At 41.6% G+C, this 24,618-nt stretch overlaps 3 protein-coding genes across 8 annotated transcripts; 1 reads left to right on the forward strand and 2 right to left on the reverse strand.

Moving 5' to 3' along the window:
• Positions 1 to 378: 378 nt before the first annotated feature.
• On the reverse strand, positions 379 to 5,174 carry spra (sepiapterin reductase a). The gene is made up of 3 exons (XM_060049939.1): positions 4,534 to 5,174; positions 1,631 to 1,918; positions 379 to 1,053 (listed from the first exon to the last, which is right to left on the reverse strand). Exons 1-3 carry the CDS (start codon positions 4,853 to 4,855, stop codon positions 863 to 865), a joined length of 801 nt encoding a protein of 266 aa, XP_059905922.1. The 5' UTR covers positions 4,856 to 5,174; the 3' UTR covers positions 379 to 862.
• A 3,265-nt stretch (positions 5,175 to 8,439) lies between these two features.
• Positions 8,440 to 18,745, reverse strand: LOC132455884 (excitatory amino acid transporter 1-like). The gene is made up of 11 exons (XM_060049946.1): positions 18,657 to 18,745; positions 13,960 to 14,048; positions 13,253 to 13,395; positions 12,756 to 12,893; positions 11,801 to 12,005; positions 11,628 to 11,670; positions 10,767 to 11,068; positions 10,070 to 10,303; positions 9,573 to 9,767; positions 9,165 to 9,299; positions 8,440 to 8,654 (listed from the first exon to the last, which is right to left on the reverse strand). Exons 3-11 carry the CDS (start codon positions 13,389 to 13,391, stop codon positions 8,444 to 8,446), a joined length of 1,602 nt encoding a protein of 533 aa, XP_059905929.1. The 5' UTR covers positions 13,392 to 13,395; positions 13,960 to 14,048; positions 18,657 to 18,745; the 3' UTR covers positions 8,440 to 8,443.
• nadk2 (NAD kinase 2, mitochondrial) lies at positions 18,709 to 24,604 on the forward strand. 6 transcript variants are annotated; one of them, XM_060049949.1, is made up of 14 exons: positions 18,723 to 18,845; positions 19,117 to 19,171; positions 19,265 to 19,542; positions 19,670 to 19,758; positions 19,864 to 19,952; positions 20,192 to 20,273; positions 20,516 to 20,599; positions 21,371 to 21,510; positions 22,355 to 22,448; positions 22,569 to 22,712; positions 23,090 to 23,145; positions 23,246 to 23,299; positions 23,396 to 23,519; positions 23,818 to 24,604. In XM_060049949.1, the coding sequence occupies exons 3-14, from the start codon at positions 19,279 to 19,281 to the stop codon at positions 23,948 to 23,950; spliced, it is 1,353 nt and encodes a 450-aa protein (XP_059905932.1). In that variant the 5' UTR covers positions 18,723 to 18,845; positions 19,117 to 19,171; positions 19,265 to 19,278; the 3' UTR covers positions 23,951 to 24,604. The 6 variants fall into 6 exon arrangements, with proteins under 6 accessions (XP_059905933.1, XP_059905932.1, XP_059905936.1 ...); XM_060049953.1 differs by having other exon boundaries at positions 22,617 to 22,712; XM_060049947.1 differs by lacking the exon at positions 18,723 to 18,845 and adding an exon at positions 18,852 to 18,978.
• Positions 24,605 to 24,618: the final 14 nt, after the last annotated feature.

The following is a 24,618-nucleotide window of genomic DNA, read 5'->3' on the forward strand; positions in this document are numbered from 1 at the left end:
TAGAGCTTGCCCAATTCATTACAAATCCCTTTTTATCTCATCCAACTTTTAGTGAACCCTGTTTTTGTAAAAAAGGTACATTCAGCGTGCATTGTTCATCCTGAAGGGAATCGTTTAATGTCAATATAATTTATAGCAAATGTGAAGCTTTTGGGAAAGCTAGCACACACTAGCTTGCCAAAGTATTCAGTGCTGTATGGGACTGCCTCTCAAGACGTAATGCATCTGTGTATCTTTTCCTGTAGTGGCATTGGAGGAATGCATCTACGTGTGCGTGTGCATATGTGTGTGAGTGTGTGTGTGTGACAACATTCCACACAATGCAATTTGTCTATTCATTGTATTTGTGTCGGAGTCACAGTGATTAGGTCATACAGGTATTTTTTGGTTTGGGTTTTATTCGTTTACAGTTTTGTAGAGGAATGTATGAAGTAAATTCTGGACAAACACTACTAACATTAAGAACAGATAGTAAGCTTAGACTAAGTAAACAATAGTGACAGTTGAGTAACAGTTAAGGCACAATGACAGTTATCTCACAACAGTACAAATTTAGGATTGTAGAAAATAAACACGTAACTATATACCTCCGGTTCCTTGGGTTTGGTTGGAAACACCGTGCAGTGCATTCATATGCCATTTCACACTGATCAACAAAATTCTATCATTAAGCAATCAAAGCACTTTTGAAACAACGTCATTTATAATGATCGTTCAATAATACACCCTTACTCCTCCGCAGTCCGTTGGCATTACAGATTGTAAAAATATACATTACCCATTCAACACCGGACCTTCGAATGTTACCTGTTAAAAGATTTGGACTCAAACAGTAATGTCCCTAAAATCAAATTTAAAACATCTAGACGTCGTAAAAGTCGACGTGTGCTCCGCTGGTGTATTCGTCTTTGAGCAGCAGCGTCGTTAGTTTAGCGCAGGACGCTTCACAGGTGAGCAGTTTGCCCTTGGAGAACATGTCTGCGAAGGTGTTCCTGAGACTGTCGTCCTCCGTGAGGGTCCGGGCTTCTAGCTGCATGCCGGTGTCCAGTGGGCCTGGGGTCACAAGGGGAGAACCAGAATGTTTGCTAATCGAAATAAGATGTTTTCATTTCATCCAGCATTGCATTACATTCTTGTTACCCATGATAACAACAACCAACTGCTTCTATAAAGCCTCACACTTTATTTGGATATTTGTGCCTACTGAATATTGGTTGATTAGCAACAATCCAAATCAATAGAATGTGGAAAAACAGTGCGAAATATGAAAAATCATGTTGTATCATGTTGTCATGTCATGGGCAGAGTTGTACTGATTAAAATGTATTAACAAATTTGGTATTTCTTATAAAAATCCATTTAAAAGCAAATTTTACATTTTATGGAGATTCAGGCTGAAAGTATAATAAATAAATGTAAATATATATATCATTATACGTATTAACAAACACAATATGCTAAGTATACATGTCTGTGCATCTACCCAGGTTTTCGCTCATATAGGCGCCCATAGTTGAAACATTGATGATGACGACGATTATCAAACCGCCTACAAATAGTAGGCCGTTCAATTTTTCAAAGGACAACACAGGTTGAACGTCAAACTTGAGCTCCCAAACAGACGTCTCACCCGGGGAGTAGTTGACCACCCTGAGGTCGGGGCTCTCCATGGCCAGCACCTTGAACATCATGTCGCGGGCCGCCTTCCCGCTGCAGTACAGCCCCCAAGACAGAAAGGGCTCCAGGGCGCAGCGGGACGACACGTTCACCACGGTCCGCCGCAGGCCCTCGCGCCGCGGGAACGCCTCCAGCACACCGGCCGTCAGGCACACGGCCGAGCTGAGGTTGAACGCCATGTAGGAGGTCACCTCCGCCATGTCCGTTAAGGTCTTGGCGTAGCGCAACGCCCCCAGAGAGCCTGGGGAAAGTGATTATGAAGGAAAAGGTTTATGGGATGTAAACAATAAGCCGTTTTGAATATCTGCCTTTTAAGGGCTAATCACACTCACACCTGGTGGTATAATATGTGCCCTTTTAAGTGATTCGGGCATCAGGCATCCTAATCCTAACTAGAAAATCAATATCCTGCAGAGAACGCGGTGAGTAGTGTAGTGTAAAATACGCGTGAAAATATTTGAACAGAGGTCAAAGGTCAAATAATGGATTAAGCCTTACGGTCTAAAGATAGTTTAGACTCTAAACTATCTTTTAGACTTTCAATATCACAAGTAAGTGCTGAGTGGAGTAAATAAATTCTTGTATTACAAGGAGTTATTCCTTGTCATACCTTCAACAGTCTTCTTGCTTGTCCTGGAAGATGTCTGCACACATGCTTCTGTGTAGACTAGAGTTTGTTTGCTAAAAACAATGAAGAGTGCACCCCTGGTGGCCAACTTACAAATAACTTTACAGATTGTGCTAATGAGCTACGCTCACTGCCTGGTATTTACTGGTGCAACTTAACATTAATGCTTTGTGCTATCTAATACACTACCTGAACCAAAAGATAAGCTGCATCCAACACAATACACTCAACACAATCCACAATCAGACTCAGAGGTTAATTTGATCAATTAAACAATCATTTAATTATATAAATTGTAGTTACATGTCATGACAAAAATATGACATAAGTTGCATACATGTCATGTCAAAACATGACATGCAACTCCACAGAAATCCATTTCAGGAAACTAAGAAAAACTGGTAGCATTTGACATTATGCTATTGTTAATGAGGACTGAGAAAGTCATCTTCCTACTGGCTTCATCACCAGCAGCCACACATACAGGATAAGCGCCCTGTCTCCACAACGATACTACACACACTAAGTCCACACATGACTACAGTTGAATCTGTCTCCTTTCCCACAAATGTCCAATCACTACCACCTATCCAAACCCGTCTGAACACAAAGACGGGTTTGTGAACACAGACCCTCAGACGAGATTGATTGATATGGATTAGTTCTTCAAACCCCGGGTCAACATCAGAAACGCACAGGCACACGTTGACCTTGCACAGTCTCTGTGTGAGATGACTCACTTGATCACAAAGGAACGAGAAGATGAGAATCGGATGATACCGTAAAAATCTGGAAAAGCAGTCTGGGTTGAGGGTTTGAGGAGGGACAAGGGTCAGACATGTCTGCTGCTTTGGCCATTTACTTGTGGATTTCACCCTTTTAGCTGAGAAATTCTCACACTGTATACTGACAGGGATACACTTTCGGTGTAGTAGGCCTACAAGTCTTTTATCAACTTTTGCAAATAGTTTCAAAGCGAATAAAGAACTACTTAAAAAACTATTTAGCACAACAAACTTTTGTTTCTGATTTATGGGTGCAATGCCCTTTCCTACGAGATTGGCAGCTTGATGGGCTGCACAAGAGGCCTCTGCATCAACATATTACTCTAGTCTGTAACTCATGTTTGTTATCTTTGTTCAACTAATTACAGTGCCATCAGGTGGATCTTTTTTCTACAATGAACGGCAACAACAGCTGATATTGAATGTTGACATAAAAAAGGCGTTACTGCCCCAGGTACGGACGGTTTGTCTTATGACATTGATCATCGAATGACCATCCAGCACTCTGCTATTTCATGTCCGACATTTTCGTGGGATGAGTCGCAAGGGACATAATTGTGATCTGTAGTATAACCAAGTGTTGAATTATTCATATAGGCCTATCTTGTTTGACATGTGTAAGACAACCAGTGGCATCCCATGATTATCTGATTTGCAAAATTATCTTTTTAAATGGACAAACATAGATGGCACAATTCAAACGGCAACCAAAAAGGTAGCCTATATGTCCCTCGCATCCCCGTGACGTACGTTCAGTGATTCAGCGCTCTTCTGGTTCTGCTGCTTTGGTCTGATCTAATAGCTACATTTGGCAGTAAAAGTCTCCTGATGTATAATAAATAAATAAATAAATAAATAAATAAATAAATAAATAAATAAATAAATAAATAAATAAATAAATGTTGAATGATAAAATAAAAGTCCCCTGAAATAAATAAAAGGAAGTTCTTTGTGAAATTTATTTTTTCATTGATCAAAACCTATTCATTTATTAGTTGAACTATATCGATTAATTTCGAAATTAGGCCTACAGGATTTATTTGATAACCATAGCCTATAGGCCTATATTTATTTATCAGGCATATTTATTTCATATGACTTATAGCTTCCCATTTTGTCGGTCTAGAGGTTTTGTATGCACCGCATACAAAACCGTAAATCTAGAGTCTAGGGGGCCAAGCCCGAAGGGTTGGAACCCTATTGTAAGGATTATTCTTCTTGGTGTTATGTCATTATGGAAGAGACAGATTGACAAACGACATTGGTCGACAAATAAATACTTTTCCCCTGGTCAAAAAACCCCCGAATAAATGCCATAATATCCTTAAAGCGCTGAACATTTCGATATTTGAAAAGGTTTCTGTTGCTCAATACAGAGGTAGTAGACTTATTGCTGCTTTCGATTATCTTACATGCATGCGTATGAGGATTGTTTTCCCTTACCTGCGTTATTGACCACTATAAGGTGATCAAAGTCTTCAGAGGGGTGTAATTTGACCGCCTTAACAACACTTTCCACCCCCTCTTTCACTCCCAGATCTGCGACTACATATTCAACGATGACGCCCGCTTTTCCAGCTTTAGAAGCGGCCAGTTCGGCTTGGAGCGTCTGCAGGGCTTCGGCATTTCTAGCGGCTAGGACCAGCACGGATTTGGGCTTGACCAGCTCGGAGATCTGGAGGGCTGTGGTTCGGCCGAATCCGCGAGAAGCTCCGGTGATGATGCACAAGGCTCTCCCCAGGTCTTTCGCGTCGAGGGCTTGCATGTTGTCAGGAGATGTCAATTCAATGCTGGTAAAAAAGGACCAGGGAACTAAGACGTGTATGTTAACGTAGATATGTTCACTGTCTACTTAAATAACGCTATAAAACACGCCCCCTGGATTAGAAACATATGAGTCACCCCTTCACTGTTCCCGTTGAACCGTAGAGCTTAACTGTAGCATAATTGTTCATCATTGTTTATTCTGGTGTGTTGTTCTTGGAGCCAGATATGTGGCTGTAGGTTCAAATGTATTGCAACATTGACATTAATTAGGTTCAATTCGAGGTGGGGAAATGTATAGGCTACTGCATGGTTAATGGTCTTTCCACCAACAAGACATTAGAACTTTGCACTTTTAAATAAATACTTTGTATGTGTCCAATCCTGTAGCCGAACCCTGTAGATCCAATGACAACACATCAGACCACACATCCTGTTGGCAGCCCCTCCCCAGGACCCAGCCAATGAGAACAGATTTTAAGGCACGCTTCACTTTTTCACAGAGCTCCCGCTTCAAAGTGTCGCCCTGCAGAACTATGGGTAAGACAATGGATTTGTGGGGGTAAGGTGAGGTCACCAAGGCCGCCAGGCTTGGTAGTAGCCTACCATTTAGCACTAATATTAGGGAAAATACCGTTTTTGGGGTGTTGGAAAATCAGATAATCCTGAATATCAATATTGACTGACTTCATCATTTAAATACAGTTTTTGTACTTTTTTTATAATATATATTTTTTATTTTGTAGATGAGTTTATTTGTGAGAAAACTATTGAAATACAGGGAGATAATTGTTCCACTTGTCAAAATGTTATTTAACACTTGTCTTTCCTTTGTTATCGATTATTAGAACATTACAAACAATGACAAATACAACATTCTAAATACCTCTGACAATTCAGTGGCATAGCACAACGCCCCCAGAGAGCCTGAGAAAAAATGATTACAATTAAATGGTTTATAGGATATAAACGATAGACCCTAACTAACGTTTAAAGGTTGCATATTAGACCGCCAGGTGTTATTTATTGATTCTGATTAGATCTTGATTCCTGGGCCAACATCAGAAATAAACAGTCACGATGAAAGCCCAGGACAACATCAGAAACGCACAGTCACAATGACCTGGATCAGTCCCTGTGTGCGTTGACTCACTCAATCACAAAAGAGCTTGAAGATGAGAAATGGATGAGAACCTGAAAAACCAGCAAAGAAGGTTTAGGTTGAGGGGTGGAGGAGGGAGAGGTCAGACATGTCTGCTCATGGCCTTAACTGGGGAGTTTCGTCCTTTTTGCTGGTGAAACCCCCCACCCGGTATACTGACAGGGATACACTTTCCGTGTAGTACAAGACTATGTCAAATGTGGCACTTCCAGAGACATCGAGACAGAGGTTAACCACTTGGCAGATATGGCACTGGATGGGCTTCGCAAGAGGCCTCTGCATCGTCATATTGCTCTGTATTCTTAATACTCTTCGAAATTGCAGTGCTGATGGAAACCAACTCTTAACCGTTTTGCTGTTCTTTTATTTGGTCTCCTGTCTCTCTACCTTTTGTGTTTTAACATTTTAACTGTAACCATGGATGTCCCAACATGTTGTCTTTATTTATTTTTTACGATTTGTTTATCCAGATTATCCTATAGACTAGGCCTATTATGCTATTTGTAGTATTCTAGTTCTAGACCATTTAAACTGGGCGGCCAGGCTGCGGCCAGATTCTCGTTTAGGCGAGGCCAGTCACATTACACACACACACACACACACACACACACACACACACACACACACACACACACACACACACACACACACACACACACACACACACACACACACACACACACACACTTTTTATTGTTCTCTTAGTTTTCCCAACTGCATTGGAGGAATTAAGAAGCGAACATATACATGATTACCACTCAACATTGCATTGATGCAATTTTCTGTCACATTTTCTGCATTTAAAAATGCCTCACAAATTAAACTTTTTATGCCAAACTAGAGTTATTTTTAATCTTACCAAAAGGAGAACAGCTCTCTGTCCTTAAGGCAGGATAGAGAATTACCCGGAGGAACTAGGCTACCTTTTTTGAGGAGTTTGTCGGAGTAAGCATGCAGCAAGCTTTTATCAGGAAGATAAGCGCAAACACAGCTTCTGGGGTAGGGAACTAGATAATCAGATAATCTTCAACGCAAATATTGACATTGACTTCATCATTGCAATTACTGGTTTAGCTGGTTGCAGTACTTATATTAGTTGAATGGAAATGCAGGAAAATATTCGTGAGTATCAGCTCGAAATCGCGTGATACTGGGTTCGATTGTGACACCCTGCTTCAGACTGAATGCATTTGCCCGAGAGTATATGGAATCCCTATGCCCGAGAGTATATGGCGCAATGTACAAAGACTAGCTATTGTTAGCCGTTTTTTACACTTACCTTAATGTTTTTTGCATGAATAAGTAAAAGGGTTAGGGTTAAAAATCTTTTTAAAACGTCTTTATTGTCAACTTTGGAAGACATAAACAGAACAGACAAAGTTTACATATTTATTTCAAGCACCCAACTAGTAATAAATAAAAACTCAAACCAACACATTTTTGCCATTTATTTTAATATTGTATTATCAACCAAAACTATGCATTCGCATCTGAAGAACAAGACATTGAGGGCTATGTGTGAGTGTGTGCGTGTGATCGTTTTGTGTGTGTGTGTGTGTGTGTGTGTGTGTGTGTGTGTGTGTGTGTGTGTGTGTGTGTGTGTGTGTGTGTGTGTGTGTGTGTGTGTGTGTGTGTGTGTGTGTGTGTGTGTGTGTGTGTGTGTGTGTGTGAATGTGTGTAAATGGCAATAGACATTGGGGTAATATATGTCATTGTATTTTAATGTTCTATATTTTGGTGGCAAAATTTGAAGAGAAATCCCACGTGATATTTTTTCCATGATCTCTATTGCTTTATCAAATGCAATATCCTTTAAATTAAACTAAAACTGCATGGCCAATTCATTGACACATATTTATGGTAAGGACGTCCTTCGTCGTTTATTATATAACTACTTTGACTGACACATTTGAAGGTACTACACTTTAATGCCAAATGTGACCTCAATATGTGAATACTCAAGGTAATTTTATCATAAAATCTATTATATAAGTATAAATAGTATACACAAACAACCATACCATCTATGAAGAATATGGAACCAACTAATTAAATATGCAGATTTAAGAATATGTTCATTGTTTTGTAAAAACCTTAATTTAACAGGAATGTTTGAAAGAATAATTACCCTCCACTCTTCACAAAATCACTTCATAAGTGTAAAAGGCTGGAATTAATGCTATTTCAGGATTGAAACTATCAAACTGTTATGAAATAGTACTTTTTTAGACACATCTGCTGGGAAAAATGATGTCTCCGAACTCTAAATCAGTACCCCTCAGTATAGTATAATAATAATTTAATATTATACTAATCAATATCATCATAATAATAATTGTACGTGTGTGTGTTTGTGTGTGTGTGTGTGTTGTGTGTGTCCGTGGTTGCATGCATGTGCATTGTTTTGATTTTGTTTTGCAGATGTGACTACATGTTGGATTCACTATGCATACGTTTGTCATTCTCAAAATCACTATCCTGAGATATGAGTTTGTAGGGTTTCTTTCGCTCCTTCTCCTCAACCACAGAGTTCCCCATTTCCACGTCCTTGCACCGTAGCTCGTGTCTGGAAAGAAACTCCACTATTCCCGCTCCGATGGAATCCCCCAAAACATTGGTGGTGGTGCGCAGGCGATCGCTGCGGCAGATACAAACAACAACACACACATATCGTGAACGCATGGATAGGGTTTCATCAGGAGGGAGAATTCAAGTGTCTAAATCACTGTATACAAAGAAATACTGTATAATTAAGTAAAGATTCCAGAGAGATCTTTCTTTTGTGGTCGGCCCATCCAGTGGAAACAGAGACAACAGGGTTCTCTTCCTATTACCCCAATTAGCTGAGCAATTTCTGGGAAGGGTTATTCTAATTGAAATTATTAATTTGGGAGGCCTAATTATGTTTCTATGTTAAAATATGAAATGCAAAGGGGGAGATGTAGAACATGACTCGGGGGACAGAAGGCAATTGTGTCACTAGGTGGTCGTAGAAAATGACTTAGTTTGACATTAAAATAGAAAATCTTTCCATGATAGTAGCACGCATAGAAACAGAGATATGTGTGTATATCCTGGCTTTGTATTGATACTAAACTGCAAATTATGCAATCATTTTTTTGGTTTTCCAGAATTGTTGGATACTCACAGGAACCAATCAACTGCAATTATCAAAGTGATGTCATCTGTAGGAAGTCCGACAGAAGTCAGTACAATCACCATGGTGACCAGGCCTGCCTGAGGAATTCCAGCAGCTCCTATACTGGCCGCAGTCGCTGTAATACTGAGTCATAACAAACACACAACACACACACACACACACACACACACACACACACACACACACACACACACACACACACACACACACACACACACACACACACACACACACACACATAAAAAAAACACACACACATAAAAAAAAAAAACACACACACACACACACAAACTCACACATGTTAGGGTATGTAAAGGCTATGTATTTATGGCTATATAATGTAAATTTCATATAGCATAAAAACATATCTACTCTGTTAATGTTCATTCCAATTACCTTATTGTGAGGATCTGACCGAAGTTCATTTCCATGTTGTTAACCTGTGCGATGAAGATGGCGGCCAGGGCTTCATACAGGGCCGTCCCGTCCATGTTGATGGTCGCACCGACGGGCAACACGAAGCGGGTGACGCGTTTGTCAATCTTGTTGTTCTCCTCCAGACACTTAAAGGTCACAGGCAGGGTGGCTGAGCTGAAAGCAGGTCAGAGGGTTAAACCAGCCCTATCTTACTTTTCCACTGCAGCCATCGCATCTTTAGGATCCCCTTCATTCAAACTATCAATTGCGCCATCAATTTCTACTTTTTCTGAAGTTAGAATTCTTTGGTAATTAAAAATATATATTAAGTCAGCTGGTCTATGGAAAGGAAGAGGGAAAGAAATCAACCAAAAAAGGACAAAAGCTGCATTAGAAAAAAGGATCGTAATGCATGTAGAGTTGCGTACATTCAACGTTAGCTTAAGAGGAGCGAACGGCGCTCGTCCGCAGATTACCTGGAGGACGTTCCCAGGGCGGTCACCAGGGCCTGCAGCAGGCCGGCGATGAAGATGAAGGGGTTCTGCCTGGTGATCACAAAGTAGAGCATGGGGAGGATGAGGAAGGCGTGGATCGACAGGCCGATGATCACCGTGATGGTGTACATGGCCAGCTGACCGCCCATCTCAGTGATGTCGTCCATCTCCACGATCTTCCCGGAAATCAGGAACAGGATGCCTATGGGACAATACCTAAAAACGCAGAAAATAGGTTGGCACCCTTGAAACGTTGATTGGTTGTGAATAGATTGAAAAAGAAAAATCGAATGTGCTCATGTCAGACAGGCACTGAAGTGAAGATTCCCGGGACTTTGTATATTTTTGTTTTTCAGATGTTGGATGCACTTTTGTTGGTATTGGTGTGTTGTTGTCGATGCGTGATGTATTTTAAACAATTATGTTTCAATTTTTATGCTTTATGATAGAGTGAGATAGATAGATAGGAGGACCTGCAGCAAAGAACCACGGGCAGGAATCAAACCTGGGTCGCTGCGATCAGGACTGCGCCTTAGTGGTACCCCGGTGAGCTCTACCCGGTGAGTCACCGGGGTATCCCAGTGTGTAATGTACTTTAAGCACAACATGAGCCATACATACAAGTCCAAAACAAACTTCCCCAAGGGACAATATGCGTCGACATGAGGGTATCCTTTACCACATGATAATAGCCACGAGTTTCATGATGGCATCGTTGAGACTGTCAAAGAAGTCCCTCAGGATCTGGCCCTGCTCCTTCATGCTGCCGATGATGAGGCCAAAGCACATGGAGAACACCACCAGGCCCAGGGCGTTGACGCCGTTCACCTGGCCCGCCACCGGGATCACCTCCTCCCGGGTGAACTCCAGCACCTCCACCTCCTGGGTGCCGTTGGCGGCGGTGGAGGAGTTAAAGAAGGTGTCGTTCACCATCACTGTCACCGTGGTGTGCACCTTCCGCGTGCCGTATTTGGTCTTGAACTGTGGGGGGTGGGGTGGGGGGGGGGGGTGTTAGGTTAAAGGTGCTGTAGGTAAGATTTGAGAGTTGTAAAGAGAGATAGAAAAAGAGCAGAAGGGAGCAGGATTAGAGAAGAGAGCAACCCTAACCCTCCTCGGCTTCCTCTCTCCTTGCTCGTTTTTCCACCATTGAGAAGTGTTGGATGATTCACCCACCTGTGATTGACAGGCAAGATGGATTCCCTGAACCAATCAGGGAACAGATGCCCTGATTGGTCAGAAATTAGCTAGGAGCGGTCTAAAATGTACATTGCCTGAAATAGAGGCCGGCACAGTCAACTAGAACTGATTTTCTTAAAGAGAATTTCACAAATCACTGTTCCAAGATCATTGTAGTCTTCTTTGTGGATATGGTCCCACTTTTATACCTTCTATTCTCAGTCATCATTCTTTCACTTTTCACCATATAGATACATGAACCTAGTCCCTTGTGTACATACCACTAATCAACAGTGAGTAAAACTGTGCTACAATTGAATTGGGACTTTGCAGGAATGTATGGGACGGTCTTTATGGAGCTCACCTGTTGTGTACAGGCTTGAACCAGGTTCGGGGGAAACATATTTCTGAAAGGAGAATTGTGACAAAAAGGAGATGAGGTGGGACGATATCACCATAGCATCTGTTATAAAATCTGCCCCGATAGAAAACCCTGAAAGAAACCTTGTCCGATGCCACGGAGCGACCCTTTGCTACCTGATCAGATCCAAGAAGGCGTCGGCGGGGCTGACTTGCTCTATCTTCTGCTGCTTCCCGAACTCGGCCTTCGATCCTTTCCCCGGGTGGATGACCAGGACGATGATGATGCCGACGAACACGGCGATGAAGGTGGTGGTCATGTAGTATATCACCGCTCTCATTCCCATCTTCCCCGACGCCTTGCTGTCCAAAGCAGCCATTCCTGTTGCGGAATCAGTTTGTTAGCCCAGTGGGTGGATGCACAAAGGACTGAGACTCACATACGAGAATGAATATATTGTACAAATCAATACTAATGATAAAATATGTTATCGTTCTTCTAGAGGTTGAACTGTTCCCAACTACAAGAAGAAACATCCAGTTAACAATCGAGAAATTGGAAGAAAGAAACTCTAGAGGAGTCCCTGCTGGAAGGACGTAATGCCTGCAGGTACTTCCAATCTATTTGAACTAGATCTTAAATCCCCTTCAGTAGCAGTAGCCATAGCAGTAGCAGTAGTCTCATCTGGGATCCAGTCCTACTATCTTACAGCAGAACATCTTGGGGGGGGGGAGACGCAGAGAGCCTGGGCCGGAAACCAAAAACGGATAGGGGCGGAGTTATGCCTGGCTTCCTGTTTTGTTGCCGAGCTATTCTACTGAGCAGTTGATGAAGCTTTCAGAAGGGAATTTTACTCAGGGGATTTCGACAGTGGCCATTCTTCACCATGTTGATTTGAAAACTTTACATGCACTTTTTCTAAACTCTGACTCATTTTGGAGTTTTGTTCTCTGTTAACCAATAACACACTTCAACAGTCCCCGCTTCCTGCCACGTGATTATAATCAAATATGAACCAAAAGAAAGTGATGTGAGTTGGCCTGCTATCAAAGCTCAGATGATTCATCTGTAGTCTGATTTTGGACCAGGCGAGCCCTGACCCAGCAGGTGGTCTACCTGAGGGTGGCCTACCTGTGATCAGACTGGAGACCAGTAGGGGCAGAACCAGCATCTGCAGCATCCTCATCAGCAGTTCACCGGGGAAAGAGAAGTACTTCACCTCTCTGTAGGTCATCTTGTAGGGCCTCAGTGCAAAGCCCAACGCGATGCCTGGCAACACAGTCATAACATTACACACACACACACAACCCCGGCATACACATACGCGCATGCACGCACAAACGCACCCAGAGATTAGATTGATTGGCTAATACAATACGCAGTGGATAATACAATATGCAGTCGATAAAGGCATAAAGTTGATCGCTTAGCTTTGTTTATTGATTGAACATCTGAGATCAAAACATGACATACACCAAACCCGATATATGTTTGTCAAGGAAAACATAATAAAGTTGGGGACTCATTAACATTGTGGAAACTGTTATTAAACATTGACAAAGAGGGGTCATAGCACGGCGATGATTTGTTGAGATTAGTATTGTTAGACGTGAGGAAGACTAGCCTACCTAGAACCACGGCCCCCACGGTGAAGAGCACAAAGGCGTTCTTCTTCAGAAACGCCTGCACATCTTCTTTGGAGATTTCTTCGACTTTTCTTTTTGCCTTCATGGTGCGTATGTGGATGCCCTCCCTGAAGCGCTGCATCTTGCTGTAGGTAGTGTATGGATGGGTTTCACCGTTGATTAATTTATCATCTGGGGTCATAATGACGCCTGATAATGCCTGATAAGGCATCCAGAGCTGTCCGTATGTTATTTTTCTTCGAACAAAGATGCAACTATCTAACTGCGATTTGGATACGAATTGATGAATACTTATGGGTTATGAGTTTGTGAAAGCAAACATTCAAATGATGCGTGTATCACAATGAATCTCAGCATGAAACAATGTATTTGCAACACTTTTTTAGAAAATGCATCTATATATATATATATATATATATATATATATATATATAAACTTCCAATCAAATAACATTTAAAAAAAAACATTTGTTATTGTTAAAGGTAAAAAATGTAATATGAATAAATCGAATGAACAAAAAATAAATGCATAACTTAATTATAACTCAACAATAGAATGATTACAATTTTTAAATATTTAACATTACATAAAATAAGGAGAGGAATTTAAAGAATATGTAAAAAAAAAGCAACAAATTAAAAACCAACCCAGAAATCTGAATTCAGTCCCCTAATAAAAAAGAACTTACCCTCGGCCTCTGGTGATGTGTGCAGTTGAATGTTAAATGGCCTCAGCAGCCTTTAGGGAAGCAGTGCTCTCAGAGCTGCTAGAAGAAGACTGTGAGAAGAGCGGGAAGAGGAGAAGGAGGAGGAGGAGGAGGAGGAGGAGGAGGAGGAGGAGGAGGAGGAGGAAGAGGATGAGGAGGAGGAGGCCAAAAACCTGGGATATGCCAGCATCCACCTCCCTCACATATGGAGAGGAGTGAGCCCAAGAGCCAGAGAGAAAGAGGGACAGACAGGCAGACTGATAGACAGTCAGAAAGACTGATAGACAGAGATGTAGCCAGACAGACGGACATCAGACAGAAAGAGAGTCAGGCAGACAGAGGACAGACTGAATGAAAGATATGTAGACAGACGGACAGACAGATACACAGATAGACAGGCAGACAGACAAGAAAAAGACACACAAGATGTTTGATGGAAAAACCAGCAGACAGAAAGATATGAAGAGGCAGACAGACAGACAGACAGACAGACAGACAGACAGACAGACAGACAGACAGACAGACAGACAGACAGACAGACAGACAGACAGACAGACAGACAGACAGACAGACAGACAGACAGACAGACAGACAGACAGACAGACAGACAGACAGACAGACAGACAGACAGACAGACAGACAGACGGAAAGTAGACCAGGGTGATCGTTTAACAAGCTTGCACTATGTGACACCTGAGTCCCAGAATTATCACAGAAGGAGAGAAATTAAATGTGAGTGAATGTACCAATTGTTCTGTGAGATTACATAATTCAACCACTCTTAGGTGAATTCCTTTTCTTTTCCTCCTTTTTTTTTTGTCCTCTTCCATGGCTCTCCTAACTTTCTGAAGTGTTATTTGTCACTACTTTGGGACATTGACTGCTTCATAATGATGCCTGTTAGTAGGCTAAAGGCTGTTGAATGAATCGGGATCACCTGTAACAGCAGACCAAGTAGTTTGTCTTTAGATTTGGTTTGGATGCACATCGGGCCGCCAGGGATGTGTTATAGTTCAAGTTAATTCCATTGAGTGCCTGACACACTCGGAGGTCTATTATCGTAGGACGATAAAGTAGAGCTTGGGCGCTACGATAATGAGACTGTATGGAAACATATTCCACCGGGGAGATGAACATAATTAGTAAAGAATAATTCCTCAAATCAGGTCACATCGCTTCTTACAAACACAATTCAGCTATGATGAATTTCAGATTTCTTGTGAAAAAAAAAGAACTAAAAGAATACATAATGGTTGATGTTGGGATCTTACACAATAAATTGTTATTCAACCCTCAACCCAAATTACTATTAAATTCATGTCGTAAAAAGGCATTTACTAATGTACAAGTGATTCCAATAAACACTTTATTTAAAGCACATAGGTGTACATAGATAGATAAATAGATTATAGAAGTATTTTTGTGAAACTTGCATTAACATATTTGTATGTTACCTTTCTTTTTTGCAAGAAAGTAGTTAAGTAATATGTCTTCACTATCAAACATGCTAAATAAGCTTTTAATAGATTTGAAATTTCCAGAAAGAAATGAGTTTGCAGATGGTTATATCATTATAGTGCTTAAAATAACCCCCAAATTCTGGCTAACCATTATAAATTGATTGATTGGGTATATAATGAATTGTGGTAGTAGCCTAAAAAACACAGATTGCATTCCTATCTATTCATATTTACTCTTCTTTCTTCCTAATTGTTGGTATTGTCGCAGTTTGTTGTGCAGCTCATGGATGCACTATATCATACTGTATTCTGCAGATTGTTTCCATATACAGAGTATTCTGTAATAAAGGCTTGATAATTTCATGAAATATAAGATGACAAACCTAGTGCAAACCAGGGATGTGTTTGGTTCTCCATATAACCATGTCTTTTGTAGTTACTAAAAGTAATTTATTATTTATTATCAGTTTTAACCGCTTATACAAAAATTGGTTAGCACTTGGCCAGCCCACCCTCTGCTAATTTGCTAGCTGTCTCCTGGGCCATTCCTCCAAACATCTTCTCTGGGGGGGGGGGGGGGGGGGGTGAAACGGGTCCGTCTGACATTAATGATGGCTCCAGGAAAAGGGCACTAGGCCCCAAGAACTTAAGCCCACCTATTCCTCCACACACTGGAGGAAGGAGGCTAGGAGTCTGAGACCCATGATAGCTGCTTCCTACCATCGCCGGCCAATGAGGCTGATGTAGAAGTGGCTGAGGGCTCCACCAGCCCACCTGAACCAGAGGCCGTCGTGCCCAGGGGCTCTTTGGGGTATTTATACTGTTACGACGAGATGTTCCCTCAGGGCCAGTAGCCTCCAGGAGCCTACACTCACTTCAGCAGAGGCTTTGAGCCTGACAGCTCAGATTGGCAGGAGAACCCCTGACTCAGACATCACTGTCCTGACAGCCCGGTTAAAAAAGCTGCAGACCTTCCCCGGTGCTTCTGATCCCAGCTTCCAGATGCCTGGTCTAGATGCCGAATCAGGACCTGGAGACCAGGAAGAGACTGCAGCATATCCAGTCTGGCCCACATTTGCTTGAAGCGATAAGGTGGACGTCTTGTCAGCAGCCATGTTTAGGTCAAGAACTGAGAAGTATTTTTCCCAAAATGCAAGGGGAGGGAGACCTGATTCCTTTGGTTCAATAAAATGTAGAAATGTTTCATCTTGATTGTTCTGCTTGACTGCAGCACAGTACAGAATGTACGGCCTTCTGTTACTTCTCTATTTACACAGTAGAAAATCAGACTAGAAACCAGGGCCTCGCTATCAGACTATGGTAGCGTTAAGACTTGTCTGAGAACAGCCTTCAGCAATAGCAAGAAAGGCGAGCTGTGCTGGTAATTTTTGCTTTGCCAAACAGGGAAGCTGCGAGGAATTTAAATTGAAAAAAAACTAGGTCCTGACCTCAATGGTGGATACAGGCCAGGTGGTTACCAACTTATTTTTTCTCTCTTTTATAGCCCCCCCCCCCCCCCCGCCCAGGCGCCCACTCTGCCCCATGTATATCAGGTGACCCCAAGGGTATTAAACGCGAGGGCCTCAAAGGCTAAGGCAAGAAGCTTCTCCCAAAGGCAGTGGCAGCAGACATAATGGGATCTCTCTGATGGCCAAGAGTTCAGTAGGCTACCCCACAGTCTCTCCTCTACAGTAAATAACAGTGGGTTCCCTGACCACTAACATAATGACTACAAGCCTCAGACTCGACGCAAAACAGTGCTGGACGCATTCAACAGTTTTAGCCAATTATTTATGCCCCCATGGATTTTTCACAGGAATCCTAAAAGGGATTCTCTTTCAAGACGATAGCACCGACATTCCCTAATTAACTCGTCAATTTGGGCCGACTATTTACTTCCCATGAGGTGGTCTATGCGTCTTGGAGGCATTCACATGCACTAGAAGCCTTTAATTGGATTTGAACCGTTTATCTGATTCCACAAGCCGTCCAAAACATTAAGGCCATCTTAATACCACACACACCTAAAATAGGCCCACAGGTGTGAAACAAGACATACATCTAACTGCAAATACCTCCAACTTTTAAACCCATCCGACATCCTTAATCAACTGTGTGTTTCTGACATAGTAAATGCACTATATATGGCATTTTGTTTGTATTTTAACAGACATTAAATGGATGATAATCAACATTTGATCACATTGTCTAGATAAGAAAATAAAGACAGCTTTAAAATTAAGCACTGACTTCCTACAAAAACTATTTTTGTTAGTTATTTTCTGCTTTCGGTATTAGAAGGCTTTGAGGTTGGAATTAGAACAGTGAAGTTCTCCTTTCACACCTCGTGATATCAGCATTGCTATAATGATGCAGACAGGCTTTGCCATCATTCCCTTTGGCTCCATGAGGGTTTTGCTCCATTGTTGATGCACTTTGTTGACAAGAATGCAGAATTTGCAGACACAGTGGTTTGGATTTGTGGACTGATTAGCATAGGACATGTTTTAAATAGGCATAACAATGGACTGAGGTACAACTGATTGACTCTACGACATAAATATGATTTGCGGTTATGGTTAAATGACTGCATGATTAAAAGTCTTGTCCATTGTATGACTGCATTTAAATTCTGTTTCAGAGACTATATGACATATCTGAGGAGCAGGCGCTTTATTGCGCCAGCAGAGGGCTGCAACGAGGCGTTACCGATCATCTCATCCTCATGTTTATTCATCCAGCAAAGACAATTGATTACTATACTGCCAGTGGGATTGTGTGGTTCGTTCACTTGCACTTGTGAAAGAACCACACATTCTGATCTGATCTGGTACCTTTTTTCCATAGACAATAACTGTGTTTTCTTTCTTTCTTCTTTTTTTTCCTCAATTCATTCTTAAAAAAGTTACCTTACTTTTGTTTGGTAGGCTCGATGGCAACACCACTACATTATACATTAAATGTCTATAAGGTTGAGCATTTTACCCAGTTTTGTCCTACATACTCATTCAATTCGAATAGTGAGCGGATCCAGATCCAAACCCAATATCAGTAAACAAATTGAATTGAATTTCATATGTATTATGGTAAATTCAAAGGTTCCGCCTCACGGATTAAAAAGTAAGGGACGCGATATCAAGGATGTATTATAGAACATGTGCGGATGCAATATGGGAAAGGGACCTTTCAAGGCAGCTGCAACCAAAGCAAAACGCTTACCTTTCAAATTCACGCTTTACGTGGCCAATCGCGTCGCTCCGCACGTCCCCTACGTGCTGAGCGACGCCCCCGTGTGTACATCCCATGCAACCAGTGCTCTCGCGTGGTCGTGATGGCGCGTGCCATGTAGGCTACTTTACATATAGGAGTCGATCTGGATAAGACGTCAAACACAAGGCGACCTAACAGGTGCAGGGCCGATCCAAGTCGGAGTCTTTAATATCGCAGTTTACGACGTATGAGTCTCTGACGAGTTGTTGTGAAGCTAGGTGCTAACTTTAGCTTAGTTGCTAAACTGGTAACGTAACGTCTGTTCTTTATGGTAACTAAAATAACAAGTGACTTGTGCTATTGCTGTATGTGTTTTGCGTTCGGTGTCAAAAAACGTGGTTAGTTCCAAAGTGTAGCGGATGACTTGTAAGGTCACCAGACCCACTCTGATTGTGACCTTCTTTGACAGCTGTGGCTGGGTGTGTGTGTTTGGTTCGTCTCCCCGCATCTCGTGTGTTGTTGAGGTAGAACAAGTTTAGATAAACAACTCAAAAAGCATTAATGAATTCTTCCAGGCCAACAGTGAGGCTCTCTAACTGACTACTAATACTTTCTAGATGTAACACAGCTGATGCTTCCACATAACTGTCACAAAATGACCCGTCCATCCCTGCTCAACTTCTTTTGCGCTGGGAATCGAACCATTGAACTTCTATGCGGACGCGCCTCTGCGCGTCGCCCGCATTCATCACACACAATGCGAAGCGTTGCTTCGCGACCCGCTTCTGGATTCAGACCGTCAAAGGTGGCGGTGGTGACAAAGACCACCCGCTGCGAGTTCGAGCAGCAGCGGTATCGCTTTGCAGGGTTGTCTGAGGTCGACTTGAAACAGCTGGTAAGAATGCATGCTGTATCTGATGAGTTATTAACGTGCTCATGGGCAGTCTGTGTATATGTATTGCTGTTCCCTCAAGGTGGTCTTCACCCCTGCACTGTCTAATTATGGCTTGTGTTTTTGGTAGCTTGCCATGAAGGGGTCCAGCTACAGTGGTCTTCTGGAAAGACACACCATCCACACTCGAAATGTGGAGCATATTGTGAAGAGTTTGGAGTAAGATATATGATGGAACCAGATCAGTGTTTTACAAACTAATCATCAGTGCACGTCTATATGTCAGCCGAACTAATACTGGTGTAATATGTGTTTTGTCATCAGAAAAGAAGGCATTGAGGTGCGAGTTGTGCGCAGAGGGGAATATGATGAAGAAGTGGTGCGATGGGCCGACGCCATCATTTCTGCGGGAGGTATGGATACATGGCACATATTTGGTGTGCATGTGTTTTTATAAGGTACCTAAAATATATTATTTTACTCTTATTGCTTGATTATTCCTTAATTTAAAACGTTATTTGACAATATATAAAAATATAAGCCCAAATCTAGCCTCATAATATATTTTTTTAAATAGAAAATATTTGCTAATCTTGAAGCACTTTAATCAAAACTTACTACGGGTTCTGTAATTGCTCTTTGCTTTTCTTAGGTGATGGGACAATGCTACTGGTTGCCAGTAAAGTTTTTAGCAAGGACAAACCAATTCTTGGAGTAAACACAGACCCTGAGAGGTACTCCATTATCAGACATAAAAGACGATGTAATAGAGAAATGGAAAAATGAATGAAAATAGCATATGTTTTTTTTTCCTCTTTTCCCTCACTCAAATTATAGAAAAATCTATAATTTGAAATGAAGCATGCAGAAATAACCATTGTTAATATCTGAAAGACTGTATACTAAACATTCCCCATTGGTGTTGCTAAGTAGATGATGATGATGATGAGTTAATGAGCTGGTGCCTGACCTGCAGGTCTGAGGGGCACCTGTGTCTGCCTGTCCGCTACACCCATGCCTTCCCAGAGGCCTTGGAGAGACTTCAGCGGGGAGATTTCAGGTCAGGGCTTTTGCCTTAGCCATTGTTTAGCTCAGGGGTCAGCAACCCTAGGCACGCGTGCCACCACTGGCACGTGGCAGCATAATCATTGGCACACTTAAAAAAAAAAAAAAAAAAAAAAAAAAAAAAAAAACTTTTTATTTTATTATTATTAAATGTTTTTGGTCACTGTGTCATAATTCAGCTTAATATTTAATATATTGTTGCTTAAGGCACACTCATTAACGAGAAAATGTCAAACTGGCACTGCATGTTGAAAAGTTTGCTGACCCCTGGTTTAGCTCAAGATGATATTAATAAACTAAATATTTGAGTCAAACATTTTATCAACCTTTTTTTTTTATGTTTAAAAAAAAAGGATGTATGCCATCAAATAAAATTGTGCAGGAACTTATGTACATAAGGTATGCATAATATCAATAATGTATCCTGCTATGAAGTGACCCTTTAAACAAACATTGACACACTTTTACACCGACTACACGTCAAAGTTAAGCACCATTCGTGTACCTTAACCTCCATCGGTATCCTTAACCTCCATCGGTATGCCTTAACCTCCACCGATATACCTTAACCTCCACCGGTATACCTTAACCTCCACCGGTATACCTTAACCTCCACCGGTGTACCTTAACCTCCACCGGTGTACCTTAACCTCCACCGGTATACCTTAACCTCCACCGGTGTACCTTAACCTCCACCGGTGTACCTTAACCTCCACCGGTATACCTTAACCTCCATCCTTACATGTATGTGCTTCTCCGCCCGCAGGTGGCAGTGGCGCCAGCGGATCCGGCTGCACCTGGAGGGAACGGGCATCAACCCCACCCCTGTGGACCTCCACGAGCAGCAGCTGAGTCTGGAGCAGCATCACATGGCCCACCGCATCACCACCTTGGAGAGACGCAGAGGTATGTCTGTCTGTGCCCCCATGTACTCACAACAAACTAACCATTGTCGTGTTCGCATTTGCTTGGGACTGCTTTCGACATGGCACTATAGTGACTGCAATGTGTGGGTGGTGCGCTTAATGAAACCAGGAGTTTCCCGATATCTGTGTCCTTGTGGTGCCTGCTTGACCGCTCAATACAAATGTGAATCACCCCTCGCAATCCCAGCAAGTCATGAACCAGGCTTCCTTCCGATTCCAAAATGCTAACATAATCATTCACATGGTTTAGTTGACCAAGTACACAAAATGATATATTGGGGAATGTTCAGGATATGTTTGACTATTTCGACAGAGCACCCTGCGCACACTACAGGGAAAGGAGCCAAATGCTATGCTTTGTTTTGGTGGAAAACCGGCCATTTTGTCTTTAAACAACATTTAACGCTACATGTTATTAATATAATGATAATATATAATATTGAATGAATAGATCAGCATCCAAATGAGTTGGTACAGCTGAATGATGGTCATCCTGAAAATTTGACCAAGGATGAAGTTGGTTTATTACTAAAAGACTAGCATCTATTGATTTTGTGACAGTCTGTGTGCTTTAGAAACCAATATTTGTACTTTGCTTCTGGGCACTTTTGGTAAATACTATAGTAAATTTGCTAAATAATATTTTATAATTTTTTTGGCTGATCTTTATTAATCAATTTACATTTATTTAAGTGCTGACTTTGAACAGCATCCTATTAGGTACAATTGTTTTTTTTTGTCTAATTTGTGTAGATACAAATGTGTTCAATTGCAAAACTTGTCCATTACACGTTTAACAATATATACTCGCTGACGTTTTACAGAAAGTGGAGCACAAGACGACAGCTTCTCGGAGCCCAATCTCCTTCCTGTCAGAAGTCTGAATGAAATCTTCATCGGAGAGTCTCTATCCTCCAGGTAAACAAACATGTCAAAGCCGTGGCACAGTTTCTGTTTCTGTTCCAGCCCCCGTATCATTTCCCACGTGTGTGTCCCATCCCCAGCACTCACCAGCACATCTCTGTCCGTCCAACACAGGGTGAAGTGTAAATCCTTAGACCCCCATCTTACCTTCTCGCTCCATAGGGCTTCCTACTATGAGATCTCAGTGGACGACGGGCCGTGGGAGAAGCAGAAGAGCTCTGGTCTCAGCATCTGCACAGGGACAGGATCTAAAGCCTGGTACATTGGCCAGCACGCACGCACACCCGAACACGCACAGGGATCAGGGCAAATGGTTTAGCCCTTCTTGAAGCATGGTTTGTCTCGCGTAGGTTTTATTTACACATTCTTCTACAGTGGAGAGACTTGTTTGACGTAGGAGTTTGTGCCATCGCTCACAAATCATCGATCATGTTTTAGTACTCATGAATCAACAGATGGTGTTTAAGCATCCAGAGCTGGGAACTTATTGTCCTACTGTTTCTGAACTAATGGATGTTATGGAGAATAATTAATTTAAAGTTTCTTATAAAGCAAATCTACATGCCAATGTTTAGGCTTAATTGCACCTATATATACACCAATATATCTATTTTAATACATTTCTTTATAAATAGGTCATATAATATCAACAAACTGGTCGAACAATCTGTTGAGGATCTTCTCAAAATAGGTACGTACAAACAGAAGCTGTTTGTACAGCTTCTGTTAAAAAAACAGAAAAATTCTGGCAACAAAATCAAATCTTGAATAACCTTCATTCTCTTCTCCAGGAAAGTCACAAACTGGGCTTGACATCCCACTTGATCCTGGATTCATTGAAAAAGGTATTTACAATAGCTCTCGCTCCCTCTCTGTGGTTCACCTTTCAGCCCATTGCATTCATACATGAATGCACCTCCCCTCTGTCCCCTCCTGTTCAGTGACTGAGGAGTACAACCAGTCTCTGGTGTTCAGCCCTGAGGACAAGCGGCTGTTCTTCAGTATCCGCGAGCCCATCGTCAACAGAGTGTTCTCCAGTATTCGCCCCAGAGGATTTGCCAAAAAGTGAGCACCGGAAACGTCTTTCAGTTTCTTTTCAATAGAAGTTTCAAGTTGCACTACATTCATATTTCATTCATATTTGATCTTCATTTATGACTTGATACTTGGGTGTGTTTGTGTGTATTGTTAATGTTATTCTATATTTGTTATTTTATATTCTATATTTTTGTTACTCAACTTTAATGCGCTTATGATGAAGAAACATTAATTTGCACCTGAATGCTCAAGCACATCCATAAAAATACAAATGTAGGCTTCAATGATCCTTAACGTACACCTTGTGTATTTGTGTCTCTTCTAGAGTGTGTGTGCGCTCCCGATGCTGGGACGCCTGCATGGTGGTTGACGGCGGCACGTCCTTCGAGTTTAACGACGGCGCAATAGCAACGATCAGCATGAGTGACGACGACCAGCTGAGAACCGTGGTCCTCTAGAAGTATGCACTGCCGTAGGATTGATGTTATCATTTATGGGTTGGTGTTTGGGGGCATAAAGGGAATTACACATGCACCCATTAACAGATAGCTAACAAATGTGTTTTTACCGTATTGCACTGGTGTTCCTTGTGGACGCTCTTTTTCTTTCCTTCACGCCATCCTTTAGTTTCTATAGCAGAGTGTCGCACAATCATTTTTCAGTTTTAATTTTTCCCGACAAATCGTTTGGACAAGAGGGAACGCTAATGAATATGTAAATAAGAATTTTGTGTGAGATTTTGTATGATTGGATATCAAGAAAAGGCTTGTTTTGAACTGCTGCTAATGATGATCCATTTCTGAGAATTTCTTTGAGAACATGTTTTAAATTGAATCGTTTTTTTCGGGAGTTGCTACGCTTAAGTGTGCATTCAAAGGTCAAGCTGTCAGTGCCAATTTTTCTAAAACCGACTGAGGTAAATATGCTATGGCTTTTGGTGAAAAGCCTTTGTTGATTTGAAAGTGATTTTAAGCTATTCTAATCAAATGATTACAAAAAGGAATCCAGAACCGACAAATTTAATTTACGTGGTTATATATATTTTTCTCCCTGCAAACCATGTGAAGAGTGTATTACTACCCAACCAAAAATGAATCGCTTTCCTATTCCTCTGCTGTGCTGTCAT

Source organism: Gadus macrocephalus, chromosome 4 (assembly GCF_031168955.1).
Source record: "Gadus macrocephalus chromosome 4, ASM3116895v1".
NCBI classification, from domain to species: domain Eukaryota; kingdom Metazoa; phylum Chordata; class Actinopteri; order Gadiformes; family Gadidae; genus Gadus; species Gadus macrocephalus.